The 15849-nt window shown below is 44.6% G+C and overlaps 1 protein-coding gene across 7 annotated transcripts; it reads left to right on the top strand.

The window, feature by feature from the left end:
• Positions 1-785: 785 nt before the first annotated feature.
• On the top strand, positions 786-14100 carry LOC109878977 (integrator complex subunit 13). 7 transcript variants are annotated; one of them, XM_031797833.1, is made up of 17 exons: positions 786-1172; positions 1584-1832; positions 1988-2062; positions 2212-2414; positions 5421-5501; positions 5727-5817; positions 6094-6222; positions 7623-7707; positions 7852-7944; positions 8198-8287; positions 8409-8587; positions 9278-9445; positions 9572-9726; positions 9972-10202; positions 12703-12836; positions 13108-13243; positions 13711-14100. In XM_031797833.1, the coding sequence occupies exons 2-17, from the start codon at positions 1608-1610 to the stop codon at positions 13745-13747; spliced, it is 2112 nt and encodes a 703-aa protein (XP_031653693.1). In that variant the 5' UTR covers positions 786-1172; positions 1584-1607; the 3' UTR covers positions 13748-14100. The 7 variants fall into 7 exon arrangements, with proteins under 7 accessions (XP_031653693.1, XP_031653690.1, XP_020326757.2 ...); XM_031797830.1 differs by having other exon boundaries at positions 796-1035; positions 8189-8287; XM_020471168.2 differs by having other exon boundaries at positions 796-1035; positions 8189-8287; positions 9972-10208.
• The last annotated feature ends 1749 nt before the right edge of the window (positions 14101-15849 follow it).

Raw genomic sequence — 15849 nt, 5'->3', positions numbered from 1 at the left:
CCAGGGATCATCAGCTAGATTCAGCCATGGGCCATTTTATTCTTGAGATGGTCTTGGGGGCGGAACATAATAAAAACATTTTTGTAGACTTCAAATTGACCGCAAGAAGCCTAAACATATATAATATTTGACTAAAACGGAATCATTTCAAACCTTGATTACATTTGGGAACATTGGGTGCCTTCTTTTCGGATGGGACATTAAAACTGGAGTCCTGACTCTGTGGCTAGTCAAAATCCCATGAAGTTTATTTTAAGAGTATGGGTTTTCACCCCGGTGTCATGGCTAAATTCCCAACTTGGCCACATTCCATCATGACCGCCTAATCATCCCCCTCATTCCTAATTGGCATCCATCACTCATAACTTCTCCACCTGATAGCTGATGTGTGGTGAACGTTCTGACACAAAAATGGTTGCTCAGTCCGTAGATAGGTGCTATATAAATGTATATTTTTTTGGTATACAATCACATACGTGGCAGGTAGCCTAGTGGTTAGAGCGTTGGGCCAGTAACCGAAAACCTGTCCTTCTGCCTTGGCACAACGCAGTTAACCCACTGTTTCCCGGTAGGCCGTCATTGTAAATAATAATTTGTTCTAAACTGACTTTCCTTGTTAAATAAATACAAAATATGAGTGTGAATACTTGGGGACATATTTCCAAAATTAAAATCAATTGGAGCTGATTTCCTGGTGTTTTACAGTATTTTATGTCCAACAATGACAATTCAGAAATCTTGGGGGGGTCAAATAAAACCACATTGGGTCCGCGGGCCTCTACTTGGGGAACCCTGCTCAATGTCTCTAAGCAAAGAAGACAGGAACCATGAAAAGATGTTGAAGTACGACACGGACCATCCATACCCGACGGACATAGTTCCATCAATAACATCTACGGCTACGTCCGCTTTTGATTATTTTGCTCCAGCATTATGTCGTTTTATTACCTAGATAGATAGCTATTAACTTAGTTGTACAACTACAATCCGTATTTTCGTTGGTGGAAAGGAACCATACAGTACGGGTGCTATATGGTGTGAAAATCTGACTTTATTTTAGACTAATTTGTTAGCTAACTATGTTTGATAGCTAATCTGGCTAGCAAACTTAACTAACATTAGCTTGGGTTAACGGCAGCAAATCGACGCACCTCAGTCTCATTTGGTCCCAGGTACTTCTGCAGACTGCTCACCCACTACTTAGCTAGCTAGCTAACGTAGTAATGAAGTGTTTTAATAGGTCTAGAAACTATCTGGCTAGCTAACGCTACTAAGTAAATCTAGCTAGACAAGTTAAGTAAGTAAGCAAGCTAGCTAACGACCGTTATCCTAACGACATTGCAGGGGCCAGGGTAACTTATCTTAGCCAACTAACGTTAGCTAGCTAAATCTATAGCTATAGGACATTGTCATAGGGAATGTTTCTCTAGCCTAGTTAGCTACAGTATATATTAGCAATGTAAATTGGTGTCTACGTAGGCTGCAGCTAGCTAACGTTACTGGTGCCTTGCTCTTTTCATCTAAATTAAGAAGAGATGGTATCTTAACACCAGACGAAATTTTTCCTCCGATCACCTCTGCAGAACTCACACAGGGCTGAACCAGAGATGAAGATGTTCTCAGTCTCCCACAAGACTGCCTTCGTGGTCGACCACTGCCCTTACATGGCAGAGTCCTGTCGGCAGCAGGTGGAGTGTGACGTGCTGACAAAAAGCCGTGGTCAGGGCATGATCCCGCTGGCCCCAGTGTCCAAGTCCCTGTGGACCTGTGCTGTGGAGTGCTCCATGGAGTACTGCCGCATCCTCTATGACGTTTACCCCCTCAGGAAACTGGTGAGTCCCTCCATCCCATAGCCTGGCGGTCTAGTCTGTTTTAGCCAAGGTCAGAACAGAGTATAGTCTATCTGTGCGGTTGCCAACTCGTCTCTGTTCATTCATATTCTGAGTTGGGCACAGCACATTATATTGCTTCAGTGGTTATGTTTCAGATCAACTACATTGTGAGTGATTCAGAGTTCCATATTCTGAACAGCTGGAGGCAAGAGGACCAAAGCACTCATGAGGTACTTTATTTCCATCTTCGCGAGATGGATGCTTATTTATCAACAGGGAAACCATTTTGCTTAGAATCATAGAATTAGTGATGTGAGATTGAGGTTTTGTTGTAATGTATGGTTGACTTAACCTTCTTCCCTTTGTATGCATGTGATAGCTCATGTCTGCTCTGGCAGCTGTGGGTCCACCTAACCCGCAGGAGGACCCTGAGTGTTGCAGTGTCCTGCACGGCCTGGTGGCAGCGGTGGAGTCACTGTGTAAGATCACTGAGTACCAGCACGAGGCACGCACCACCCTCATGGACACGGCTGACAGGGTTGCCAACAGGGGACGCATTATCTGCCTCACAAACGCCAAGAGGTAAACATGAACATAGTTAGTAAACCTGTATTTCTGATAATACCATTTTTTTTTAAGGGATAGATCAGCTATGAAATTAACAGAAAGATTTGAAACTATCAAATAACATTACTTGAATCATTTCTAATCCCCTTTTATACAGTACCAGTCAAAAGTTTGGACACCTACTCATTCACAGGTTTTTCTTTATTTTTTACTATTTTCTACATTGTAGAATAATAGTGAAGACATCAAAACTATAAAATAACACATATGGAATCATGTAGTAACCAAAAAAGTGTTAAAAAATCTAAATATATTTTGAGATTTTTCAAAGTAACCAACCTTTGCCTTAATGACAGCTTTGTACACTCTTGGCATTCTCTCAACCAGCAATTACCTGGAATGCTTTTCCGACAGTCTTGGAGCTCCCACATATGCTGAGCTGCTTTTCCTTCACTCTGCTGTCCAACTCATCCCAAACCATCTCAATTGGGGTGAGGTCAGGTGATTGTGGAGGCCAGGTCATCTGATGCAGCACTCCATCACTCTCTTTCTTGGTCAAATAGCCCTTACATAGCCTGGAGGTGTGTTGAGTCATTGTCCTGTTGAAAAACAAATGATAGTCCCACTAAGCGTAAACCAGATGGGATGGCTTATTGCTGCAGTAGCCATGCTGGTTAAGTGGGCCTTCAATTCTAAATAAATCAGACTGCCACCAGCAAAGCACCATAATACCTCATCTTCCATGTTTTACAGTGAGAAATACACATGCGGAGATCATCTGTTCACTCACACCATGTCTCACAAAGACACGTTTCCACTGGTCTAATGTCCATTGCTTGTGTTTCTTGGCCCAAGCATGTCTCTGCTTCTTATTGGTGTACTTTAGTAGTGGTTTCTTTGCAGCAATTTGACCATGAAGACCTGATTCACACAGTCTCCTCTGAACAGTTGATGTTGAGATGTCTTGAACTCTTGAACCCATTTATTTGGGCTGCAATTTCTGAGGCTGGTAACTCTAATGAATTTATCCTCCGTAGCAGAGGTAACTCTGGGTCTTCCTTTCCTGTGGTGGTCCTCATGAGAGCCAGTTCCATGATAGTCCTTGATGGTTTTTGTGACTGCACTTGAAGAAACTTTCAAAGTTCTTTTATTTTTTTATTTTACCAGGTAAGTTGACTGAGAACACATTCTCATTTACAGCAACAACCTAGGGAATAGTTACAGGGGAGAGGGATGAAAGAGCCAATTGTAAACTGGGAATGATTAGGTGACCGTGATGGTATGAAGGCCAGATTGGAATTTTAGCCAGGACGCTGGGGTTAACACCCCTACTATTACAATAAGTGCCATGGGATCTTTAGTGACCACAGAGAGTCAGGACACCTATTTAACGTCCCATCCGAAAGATGGCGCCCTACACAGGGCAATGTCCCCAGTTACACAGGGCAATGTCCCCAGTTACACAGGGCAATGTCCCCAGTTACACAGGGCAATGTCCCCAGTTACTGCCCTGGGGCATTGGGATATTTTTTTAGACTAGAGGAAAGGGGGCCTCCTACTGGCACTCCAGCACTTCTTCCAGCAACATCTGGTCTCCCATCCAGGGACCAACCAGGACCAACTCTGCTTAGCTTTAGAAGCAAGCCAGCAGTAGAATACAGTGTGGTATGCTGCTGGTTTATGTCTTAAAGTAATGGTGCACTGTCATTTCTCTTTGTTTATTTGAGCTGTTCTTGCCATAATGTGGACTTTACCAAATAGGGCTATCAAACACATTAAGAAGGAAAGAAATTCCACAAATTAACTTTTGAGGCACACCTGTTGATTGAAATGCATTCCAGGTGACTACCTCTTGAAGCTGGTTGAGAGAATGCCAAGAGTGTGCAGAGCTGTCATCAAGGCAAAGGGTGGCTACTTTGAAAAATCTAAAATCTAAAATATATTTTGATTTAACAGTTTTTTGCTTACTACGTGATTCCATTTGTGTTATTTCATACATTGTTGAAAATAGTACAAATAAATAAAAACCCTTGAATGAGTAGGTGTGTCCAAACTTTAGACTGGTACTGTATATATATATATATATATTTTTGTATTATTCCCCTACCCCCCTCTCCCCTAGTTGGAGGACCTGGGGAAAACATTACAATTCTATATATACACTGAGTGTACTTTACATAGACCAGGGATCATCAACTGGATTTAGCTGCAGGCCAATATATATTTTTTTTTAATGTTCAGGGGGCTGGAACATAATTACAAATAAAGTATAGACTACATATTGACTGCAAGAAACTCAAACAGAAGTCTGAAACATAATCACTTCAAACCTTACTGATTTTTGTATACAATTACATATTTCTATTATGCGTGGGAATACTTTGGAACAGATTTCTGAAATTAAAATGACTTGGAGATGATTTCCACGCACAACAGTTTCCCGTGTATATCAAGAATGGTCCACCACCCAAATGACATCCAGCCAACTTGTCACAACTGTGGGAAGCATTGGAGCCAACATGGGCCACCATCCCTGTGGAACTCGTTCGAGAGCTTGTAGAGTCCATGCCCTGAAGAATTGACCACTACAATCTTAATTCCAACCCTCAGATGTCCACAGACTAACCCATCTTTCCCAGTACACTACAGTTTTAATATTTCCTTTTGCAATACATTCTTCTATTTTTACTGTGAAGACTTACAAAGGTCTTGAACCTCTCTGTTTGTACCAAGATTTCCCTTAAAATAAATACTCATATTTACCATTGATTGATGCTGGTGTTTCAGATCTCCTAACAGTACTGTTTGTAGGTCCCTCTGAACACAGACATTATGACTTAACCACTCTAGGACCTGTCTCCAAAAGCGAGCCACCGAAGGACCGTACCAAAAGAGATGATTTATTGATTCTGTTAAACCTGGCTATTAATTGAGAACCTGTAGATACTGAAGTAATGCCCATCTTTGAAGGCATCCATGGAAGTCCTAATGGGGTATTGTGTGTTTCTGTCTGTTACACAGTGACACCCATGTGCGAATGCTGGAGGACTGTGTGCAAGAGACCATTCTAGAGCAAAACAAGATGGCAGCAGGCTCAGACAGGTATGAGAGATTGAGAAGAGAATACCACTGTTTTTACACTCTTTAGTGTGGATAAAAGATGAACTCTAGAAGTCAGATTTTTGATGGGAGAATTCAAATGGATTTAGAGGAGGAGATTTGTTAGACTGGGTTAATTTCATTGGTCATCTTAGAAGGGCTTTGAGAGGATCCTAAGGAAGTGTCTTGAATCCTCCCGATGCATTCCAATGTGTCTCTGTGTTTCAGACTGATGCCTATCCAGCAGTGTGAGCTGGTGCTCGTCCACATCTTCCCTCAAGGAGAGGACACCCTGGTCTCAGACCGGCCAAAGAAAGAGGTAGGTTTAAACCTGCTCAGGGTTGCATTAAATTGACTCTGTTTTCACCTAGTCTAAAGGTTAATCTAGATATGTATAACATCGCTCCAAAAACACTTTGTCATATCAACACATACTTAATCTGATGGAGATAAAGTATACTGTTAGTATCCTGTTAACGTGTGCTCATTTCCACATGCTGTAGTTACCAAGTTCTATAGAGATGCCATACAATAAAAAATGGCATGCTACTTTGTTAGTGTTCAAGTCCTACATAGTCCTCCTCTGTACCGACAGGTCTCCTCTCTGCTGACCAGCGAGGTTCACAGTGTGCGGGCAGGGAGGCACCTGGCCACCAAACTCAACATTCTAGTGCAGCAGCACTTTGACCTTGCCTCCACCACCATCACCAACATCCCAATGAAGGTACGTCTTCTGTCCTCTAGCTCTCCCAAGGTTCAGGCCTTCACCAGCCCCATCTATAACCTTTCACCCTTTTCACTGACTCCCACTCATTACTTCCTTCAGAGCTGTGTCCCAGCAGTCTCTATTTTCCCGCCTCCTTCATGTCATGACTGATGTTAGATTAGTTATTTAAGGAATAAGGTGGGCTATTTTTGATGGCTGGACGAGTTTTTGAAAAGGGCGACGTCCCGTCTGCAAAATGACCTATCCTGACCCGTCCACTTATTTTCTCTACATCCACAAACCAACACATTACACATTTCTGTTGGCCCTTCTACCCAATGCACCTATCGCTTCACTCGCCTCAACCTTCTGATACCCTAACCTTGCCCCACCCCATCCTCGGGCCCAAAATGTCACAAACTTCCTTCTTCTTCCCCGTCAGCCATTTTGCACTATGATTTTACACACTGTTCTTTATTTGTTCATCATCATGTTGAAATGACTCTTGGAACCGCTGCTGTTTTCATGCTGTATTTTCTGTTTTGCTAGCCCACATTAAATGTTTGCGAGCAGGTCAGTACTCTTAAACACACACCAAGAGGGACCGCAGAACGCAAGGCTGTGTGGATTGGTTTTGTCCATCCATCGGACGCTCAACGGCCCTCACTTTTGATTGACCGCCGATTGTCCACGTTACATTCCAGCAGCCAATCAGAGTTGAGAGTGTTAGCATGTTTGTTGGATGAGAATGTACGCATTCCGTGCCCTGTAGTTTGCCCCCCCCCTCCCGGCCTCATGTCCTGTCTGACTCCTTGTTGGTGCCTACTCTACCTCAGAGTTGATTGGTCGCAGTCCCTCCTTGTAGTGTCTTGTTGTGGTCCTTTGTGTTGTGTTGAGTAGTACGTATTGGTATCAGACCACCCTCTGTCCCTCCTTTCCTTTCCCTCTCTCTTTCTTTCTCTCATTTGAATAGTAAGTCATTTAGTCCTTAGCCATGATAGGCAGGTAGACGCCTATCTTTCACCCCAAATGTTTTTGTCCCCCATGTAGTCCCATGTTATTCATCTGGGTTAGAAAACATGTACGCCCCTTTTCACTGAAATACACGTCAGACCCTTAAACTTTAGTCTGCAACAACCACAGCTGTCAATCTTCACATCACCGGAATCACCTTATAGGAAGAACGAAAGAGAGGGAGACAGAGACGATGCTAAGATCAGTGGTTTATGCATTTGCTGGTACTTCTCGAACCCTCGAACAAGAAAGCAGCCATGTTTGTTTGTCTTGATGGCATCAGTGGATAGGCACTCACTACTGCAAGTAGGATAAGAGCGTCTGCCAAATGACTACAATGTCAATGAAAATAATACCTCGCTGATGTCTTTTTTTTCTCTTCCCCTTCTACTGTGGGTGTGAAGGAGGAGCAGCACGCCAACACGTCGGCCAATTACGACGTAGAACTCCTGCATCACAGGGACGCCCATCTTGAGTTCTTCAAAAGTGGTGAGGTCAAATTTTTTTTTATAATAATAAAATAATCTATTGTTTTGGCCACTAAGTTATTGTGGCTTTTAGTGGCTTGGCCATAAACCACTAAAATAAACATTTAGTTCTCCCTTTCATCTATCCTCTTTTTCTGTTGTTCAGGCGACCTGCACATGGCTGGTAGTACGAGTCGAGACAGTGGACTTAAGGAGACGGTTACTCTTAAGTGGTGCACTCCTCGCACCAACAGTGTAGGTAGGCACCATGAACCCTGGGAAACGTAGTTATTTTTTGTATGTTTGACGTCACGCTAACTGAAAGTAAAGTCCCGGTAGAGGTGGGGCTTGAGTGATGTTTGAAATTATAAAGATAAAAGAAAAATGACTGAAAATATCCTTGATATCGACACATCAAAATCCCGAGAGCATTTCATGTAATATTCTCCTTTGGCTTATCTGGATATTTCCCATCTTTCTTGCGTGTGTCTGTGTGTGAACTGGTGGCTCAGAACTGCACTACTGCACTGGAGCCTATCGGATCTCGCCTACGGACGTCAACAGCCGACCCTCATCGTGTTTGACCAACTTCTTGCTGAACGGTGAGCCTGAATATTTTTGCCCTGACCTCATGCCTCTACCCCCTACCCTAAATGTTAATACTACTTGCATATGGAGAATACAAACAAATGTAGTTGAAATACAGATGGTGATTGATTGCAGGTCGCTCAGTGCTGCTGGAGCAGCCCAGGAAGTCTGGGTCAAAGGTCATCAGCCACATGCTGAGCAGCCACGGCGGGGAGATCTTCCTGCACGTGCTCAATAGCACCCGCTCCACCCTGGAGGACCCTCCCTCCATTAGCGAAGGCTGCGGGGGCCGGGTGACTGACTACCGCATCACTGTAAGCCCCTCCCACCTCTTCCTCCTCTACCACATTACTGTAAGCCCCTCCCACCCCGTCCTCCTCTACCCCATAATGACTGACTACCACATTACTGTAAGCCCCTCCCACCCCGTCCTCCTCTACCCCATAGTGACTGACTACCACATTACTGTAAGCCCCTCCCACCCCATCCTCCTCTACCCCAATAGTGACTGACTACCACATTACTGTAAGCCCCTCCCACCTCTTCCTCCTCTACCCCATAGTGACTGACTACCACATTACTGTAAGCCCCTCCCACCCCTCCCTCCTCTACCCCTTAGTGACCACTTCACTGTAAGCCCCTCCCACTCCTTCCTCCTCCAGCCCTTAGTGACCACATCACTGGAAGTCCCTCCCACTCCTTCCTCCTCCACCCCTTAGTGACTGACTACTACATCACTGTAAGGGGCAGAGGAGGTTTAGTCACAACTAATTGGAGTTTGTTTACAAATCTAATGCATATAAAATGTCAACGTGAAAACACACAAACAACAAATTGGTATAGCAGCTGTGTACTGTGTTCTATATAACAATGTGTACCTGTAATGTTTTATATTTACACTGTGTCTATGTAACTACCATGTTAACACTGGTAGGTATAAAATACACTTATTCTAAAGTGGGACCAGAAGTTTTATACCAGTCTTTTTGGTGTGTCTGCTGCAGGACTTCGGAGAGTTCATGAGGGAGAACCGTCTGACTCCTGTCCCTGAGTCCCCAGACACTGAGGCTAGTGGGAAGCCCCCGGCGGAGAGGGCCAAAGCCCAGCTGGAGCGTTACACTCGCTATTGGCCAATGATCATCTCCCAGACTACCATCTTCAACATGCAGGCGGTGAGCAGGACCTTAGTCTTCCTTCACACACTGCACAGTTGTTCACCTTACAGCACTCAGTTTGTTTATTTTTCAACCGTGTGTGTAATTTTGTCTGTGTGTTCATTGTATGTGTGTGTGATCCAGGTGGTTCCGCTGGCTAATCTCATAGTGAAGGAGAGTCTGAGTGAGGAGGACTTGCTGACCTGCCAGAAGACCGTTTACAACCTGGTGGATATGGAGAGGAAGAACGACCCTCTTCCCATCTCCACTGTGGGCTCCAGGGGAAAGGGCCCTAAAAGGTAGTCTGTCTCTGTGTGTGTTTGAGACAGAGAGAGACGGATGTTGTGACTTAGTGTCACACCTTGAGTGTTTAGGGGTGGGAACAGCGTATGTGTGTGTGTTTGTATGTTTGGGATGTGTGCTGGAGAGAGTCAAAGTGTAACTGTGTCGCTCCCTGAGTGTTTGCAGGTGGGAACCGCATATAAGTTCAGTGTGTGTGCCTGGTCTCCTGTCCTGACTGGTTAATGTCTCCTCCGGGATTTAGGGATGAGCAGTACCGCATCATGTGGAACGAGCTGGAGACTCTGGTGAAGACCCACGTGGCTGGCAGTGAGCGACACCAGAGGGTTCTGGACTGCATCATCGCCTGCCGCAGCAAACCCCCCGAGGAGGAGGAGAGGAAGAAACGGGGGAGGAAGAGGGAGGACAAGGAGGACAAGGCAGAGAAGAATATCAACAAGGATTCAGAGGACAAGAGCTGGCAGGAGTCAGAGAGGTCATGGTGACACAATACACATTTTGTTGGACCCAGGCCTGATCTACTGTTTTAAAAAACAGACGTGCATCCAATCAACTTTGTGATTCTGAAAAAAATTCTGTCCCAAAGGGTTTTTCTTTATTTTTCCTATTTTCTACATTGTAGAATAATAGTGAAGACATCAACACTATGAAATGACACATATGGAATCTTGTAATAACCAAAAAACTGTTAAACATACAAAAATATATTTGAGATTCTTCAAAGTAGCCACCCATTGCCTTGATGACAGCTTTGCACACTCTTGGCATTCTCTCAACCAGCTTCATGAGGTAGTTACCTGGAATGCAGAGGATAAGTTCATTAGAGTTACCAGCCTCAGGAATAATGGCAGCCCAAATAAATGCTTCACAGAGTTCAATTAACAGACACATCTAAATATCAACTGTTCAGAGGAGACTGCATGAATCAGGCCTTGCTGCAAAGAAACCACTACTAAAGGACACTAATAATAAGAAGAGACTGGCTTGGGCCAAGAAACAAGTGCAATGGACATTAGACTGGTGGAAATCTGTCCTTTGGTCTGATGAGTCCAAATTTGAGATTTTTGGTTCTGGTAAAAAGAAAAATGCTATTGCAACCTCTTTGCAATAAGGAATTGAGCCCAAAAGCTCAAGAGAAGTTTCAAGTGTTTAATACCAAGGATACAGTCAGCTGAGTGCATACATTTAGAAAGTTCACAAAACATCTCCTCTTCTTCCCTCCTTTTGGTCACCACCCTCCTGTAGGCTATACATTTTATGAATGCAATGAGTTTCCCTCCTTTCCCCTGTGGAATGTCCATGGTCCTCCCGTTGTTTAGCTAGATGTCAGAATCACAACCCGTCCATCTTCATTGTCCTGGGCCTGACCCTGCTCTCTGATCCTAGGCAATTTTCTCTTATCTGATTTAGGTCAACAACCTTTCTGAATTAGCATACACACAGTTTCATGGCCTAAACTCCATTCATACTCACTAAACAGGATACAAACAAACTACAGTTTATCTTGAAACATGTTACATTTTAATAGAATCCATCAGTTCCAACCGCCGTGTCTTTGTGAGACGTGGAGTAGGTGAACAGATGATCTCTGCATGTGTGGTTCCCACCGAGAAGCATGGTGGAGGTGCTTTGAGGGTGCGTTGCTGGTGACAGTCTGATTTATTTAGAATTCAAGGCACACTTAACAAGCATGGCTACCACAGCATTCTGCAGCGATACGCCATCCAATCTGGTTTGCGCTTAGTGGGACTATCATTTGTTTTTCAACAGGACAATTACCCAACACACTTCCAGGCTTTGTAAGGGCTATTTGACCAAGGAGGAGAGTGATGGAGTGCTGCATCAGATGACCTGGCCTCCACAATCACCTGACCTCACCCCAATTGAGATGGTTTGGGATGAGTTGGACAGCAGAGTGAAGGAAAAGCAGCCAACAAGTGCTCAGCATATGTGGGAACTCCTTCAGGACTGTTGGAAAAGCATTCCTGGTGAAGCTGGTTGTGAGAATGCCAAGAGTGTGCAAAGCTGTCATCAAGGCAGGGTGGCTACTTTGAAGAATCTCATATATAAAACATATTTTGATTTGTTTAACACATTTTTGGTTACTACATGATTCCATATGTTATTTCATAGTTTTGATGTCTTCACTATTCTACAATGTAGAACATAGCAAAAATAAAGAAAAACCCTTGAAGTAGGTGTCTCAACTTTTGACTGGTACTGTATATACCAGTTTAGGATTTTACCCTGGTATTCTCCTGGTCACTGTGTCATACTGTGTTGCATTCTACCCCCAAGCCATAAGACTCCTGAACAGCTAATCAAAGGGCTACCCAGACCTCTCTTTTACGCTGCTGCTACTCTATGTTTTTATTATATGCATAGTCACTTTAACTCTAACTACATGTACATATTACCTCAATTACCTCGACTACCCAGTGCCCCTGCACATTGACTCTGTACCGGTGCCCCCTGTATATAGCCTCCACATTGACTCTGTTCAGGTGCCCCCTGTATATAGCCTCCACATTGACTCTGTTCAGGTGCCCCCTGTATATAGCCTCCACATTGACTCTGTTCAGGTGCACCCTGTATATAGCCTCCACATTGACTCTGTTCAGGTGCACCCTGTATATAGCCTCCACATTGACTCTGTTCAGGTGCACCCTGTATATAGCCTCCACATTGACTCTGTTCAGGTGCACCCTGTATATAGCCTCCACATTGACTCTGTACCGTTACCCCCTGTATATAGCCTCGCTTGTTATTTTACTGCTGCTGTTTAATTATTCGTTACTTTTATTTTCCATTTTCTACTTTTCAATTTTTTACTTAAGATATTTTTTTAATAAGTGTTAACCAACAATGCTTTAAGATGTTAAGGGCCTGTAAGTAAGCATTTCACTGTAAGGTCTACTACACCTGTTGTGTTCGGTGCATGTGACAAATAAAATTTGATTTGATTCCTTCACCAGGCTGAAGGGGGTGGTAGAGCGTGTAAAGGAGGAGCAGGGGGAGTCTGAGGTCATAAAGGATTCTCCTGACTCGCCAGAGCCTCTCAACAAGAAGCCCCGTCTGGAAGAGATTCAACTACCTGAAAAAGCCAAAGGTGCATACCCCCCCCCCCTTCTGGTTGGCGTGGACCTTATTGTCCTCAGATCCATGGTGTGACCTGGCATGTTTGTCCAATGCCAAGTTCATGGTTATCATTGCAATGAGTAGTATTCTATTATTATTATTATTATTTGTTTTGTATCATCACTGTATTACCTTTTTCATTTAGAGACAATACGCTGATTAGGCGTGCCAGTACCAGTATTGTTCCTTTCAACTGATCTTTCTGTCTCTGTGTGTGTTTTCGCCCTGTGGTTACAATGTAGGTCCGGTGTCCCTGCTCACCATGTGGACTAACAGAATCACTGTGGCCAACTCCAGGAAACACCAGGAGTTTGCCGGAAGGATCAGCTCTGTGAACAACAAGGCAGAATTATACCAGCACCTTAAAGATGAGAATGGGTGTGTGATAGTGTACTGTATATAACCATTCCCCACATCAGTGTATTATAGCCCCTAGTTCTGATTAAGCAATAAGGCCCGAGGAGGTGTGGTGTATATAGCCAATATACCACGGCTAGTGGCTGTTCTTATGCACAATGCAACACGGAGTGCCTGGATACAGCCCTTTAGCCGTGGTATATTGGCCATATAGCACAAACCCCAGAGGTGCCTTATTGCTATTATAAACTGGTTACCAAAGTAATTAGAGTGGTAAAAATACATGTTTTGTCATACCCGTGGTATACAGTCTGATGTACCACGGCTGTCAGCCAATCAGCATTCAGGGCTCGTACCACCCAGTTTATAATGTTTGATAGAGATGTTGTAGTTTGTTTTCTTGACTGAAATCTGATTGTCCCGTACCTGTTATGGAGTAGATGGTCTTATGATAAATAATTAGTTGACTTGGTTTCTACTGTTAACAGAATGGACCTCCACGAGAATGGGAAAGCCACCAGATGATGTGACCTGTCTCTATACAGGATGCACCCACTCCACCTTACCACAGTAGGAATATGAGCTTGGACCAGAGATCATGTCAATCTGAGGTGTATGGACTGTCCTCCCCTACTCTGTCCATACCAGGCATAGTTGAATGGATAGCAGTCAGACTTTGTAATTTTTAGAGTGATTTTTGTTAGTTTTCTACCCACGTTTGTATGGATAGGCTCACATATTGTGTGAAGCAATAAAGTTGTCAACAGGCAGTATTTTCTTTCTGTGCCGTTCTACATTTCTCATGGTTTGGTTAATGGTACGGTGACCGCGAATGGTTGGCATCAAGTCTCAAATATAACAAAATACTGTTTTGTCAATTTGGAAGGTCTTTGTCTGAAATATAGTCAAATCCAGCTATGATGGATATTGTATCTTAATTCTACTTTAAGATTCCTCAATGAAATGAAAAACAACAATTTTCATGCTTTATGTTGTATGTTTTGGTACATAGAAGTACAAATGTGTGTAGATTATCACAGCAATACAACGTTCCAGTATAAAAGACACATTTATAATTGCCCTCCTAAGATCCATTAATACTTTGTCTTCCAAAACGGTTGTGCAACACCGTTGTCTCAACAACCCTCGTAGTGGCATGAGTAGTGTGTGTATGAACATGTCACAACCTCACTTCCAAGAATGGATTCATTTGTTTGTATGCTTTTCTTGGGATTTGTGTTCCCATGGTCTGTTATGTGGGTATTGTGGTGGGAACTGGTATTGTGGAGGTGGGTGAAAAGACACTGGTCTTTGATAAGGCTGTCTGCCCTGGAGATATGTGGGAGAGAGATGCTCTCCACTGGCTGGTGAGGTGTTCAGCCACAACCTTGGGGGAGGTGGGGGTACTTCTGGTTGGAACAGGGGGGGCATCCTTGGCCTTATTGCCCTCAGATCCATGGTGTGACCTGGGACAACCCCCTCTGAGGGCCAAATCGCACGAGTCCTTACCCTCACACGGCTTCTACAGAAATAGAAAACTATAAATGTAACGGTGACTGCCAGAAAGAGACAGCAGACCACTAGCAGAGCTGTTAACACACTGGCCATCCAATGATAGGGGTCTGTCTGTCGCACTGATGCACCAGTGGGATCCGAGGCTGGGACGGTGTTGATAGAAGTGGGATATGGAGTACTGGGGGAAAGAGTGGGACTAGAGGCTATAGTTGTGGCAGTAGTTGGGCTGGAGAAACAGTCACGTCTGAAGCTCACAGGGCCTACCTTGCTGATGGGGAACTCTGGGAGCATTGCCTGGCTGAACGCAGGGCTACTCTGTCTGGCCTCTGAACTAATTTCCTCCCACATGCGCCAGACCTGACCCACAGGGCACCGTCCCTCGTCACCATCACCCCACACCTGGCATAGGGTGAAGTTGTACCAAGACACAATAGTGGATCCAGGTGCCAGGGACAGCACGGCAAGGTGGTGGCTGCCAGAGTCATTGAAGAAGCGGGACAGCTTGTCCAGGAGAAGCTCCACCCTGTGGCGCTGGCTGAGGAGGGAGTAAAGGCTCCGGTGAGCTATGAGGCTAAAGCTGTGGCAGGGCTCCGCATGGCTGCGGTGGATGTCCAAGGTGAGGGGGAGCCAGGCAGCCAGGCCCTGATTGTCCCGAGCAGCCAGCAGCAGCTGCTGAGGGGCAAACTGCAGGTCCACTTCCAGAGGGACACCATGCAGCTCAAGTCCATCCAAGGCCACCCAGGACCCTAGAGTCACAGGAGGGCCATCTATGAACGTCAGCTCCAGGGAGAGGGACTCTGCTGCCCCATCCTCTGGATCCAGAAAGGTCCTTGATGGTATTGTGTAGTGGAAAGGGAAGCCGACTGTGGCTTCCAGAAGTGGGATGGACTGCAACACTTTGGGAGGGAGATTGGAGGGCCCTGGAATAACATCAGTACATATTTAGAAAGACCGTTACATCATGCCAAAGTTCATACAGAGAGGAAGTTATGCATGAGAAATGTGATGTGAAAGTTAGTAGTACACTAACCTGAGGAGGCAGCTGAAGGAGACATGGGTGCAGAAGATGCTCTAAGTACTCCAGTTGGAGCAAGGCCCAAAGACACCTCTCG

This window comes from Oncorhynchus kisutch, linkage group LG19 (assembly GCF_002021735.2).
Source record: "Oncorhynchus kisutch isolate 150728-3 linkage group LG19, Okis_V2, whole genome shotgun sequence".
In the NCBI taxonomy this organism is placed as follows: domain Eukaryota; kingdom Metazoa; phylum Chordata; class Actinopteri; order Salmoniformes; family Salmonidae; genus Oncorhynchus; species Oncorhynchus kisutch.
This window is presented reverse-complemented; position numbering and strand designations above follow the sequence as displayed.

Excerpts from the sequence above, each read along its gene's own strand:
- LOC109878977 (XM_020471168.2), top strand. Across the intron at positions 5,818-6,093 it reads CAGACCGGCCAAAGAAAGAG|GTCTCCTCTCTGCTGACCAG; the intron begins GTAGGTTTAAAC and ends CTGTACCGACAG. Across the intron at positions 6,223-7,622 it reads TCACCAACATCCCAATGAAG|GAGGAGCAGCACGCCAACAC; the intron begins GTACGTCTTCTG and ends GTGGGTGTGAAG.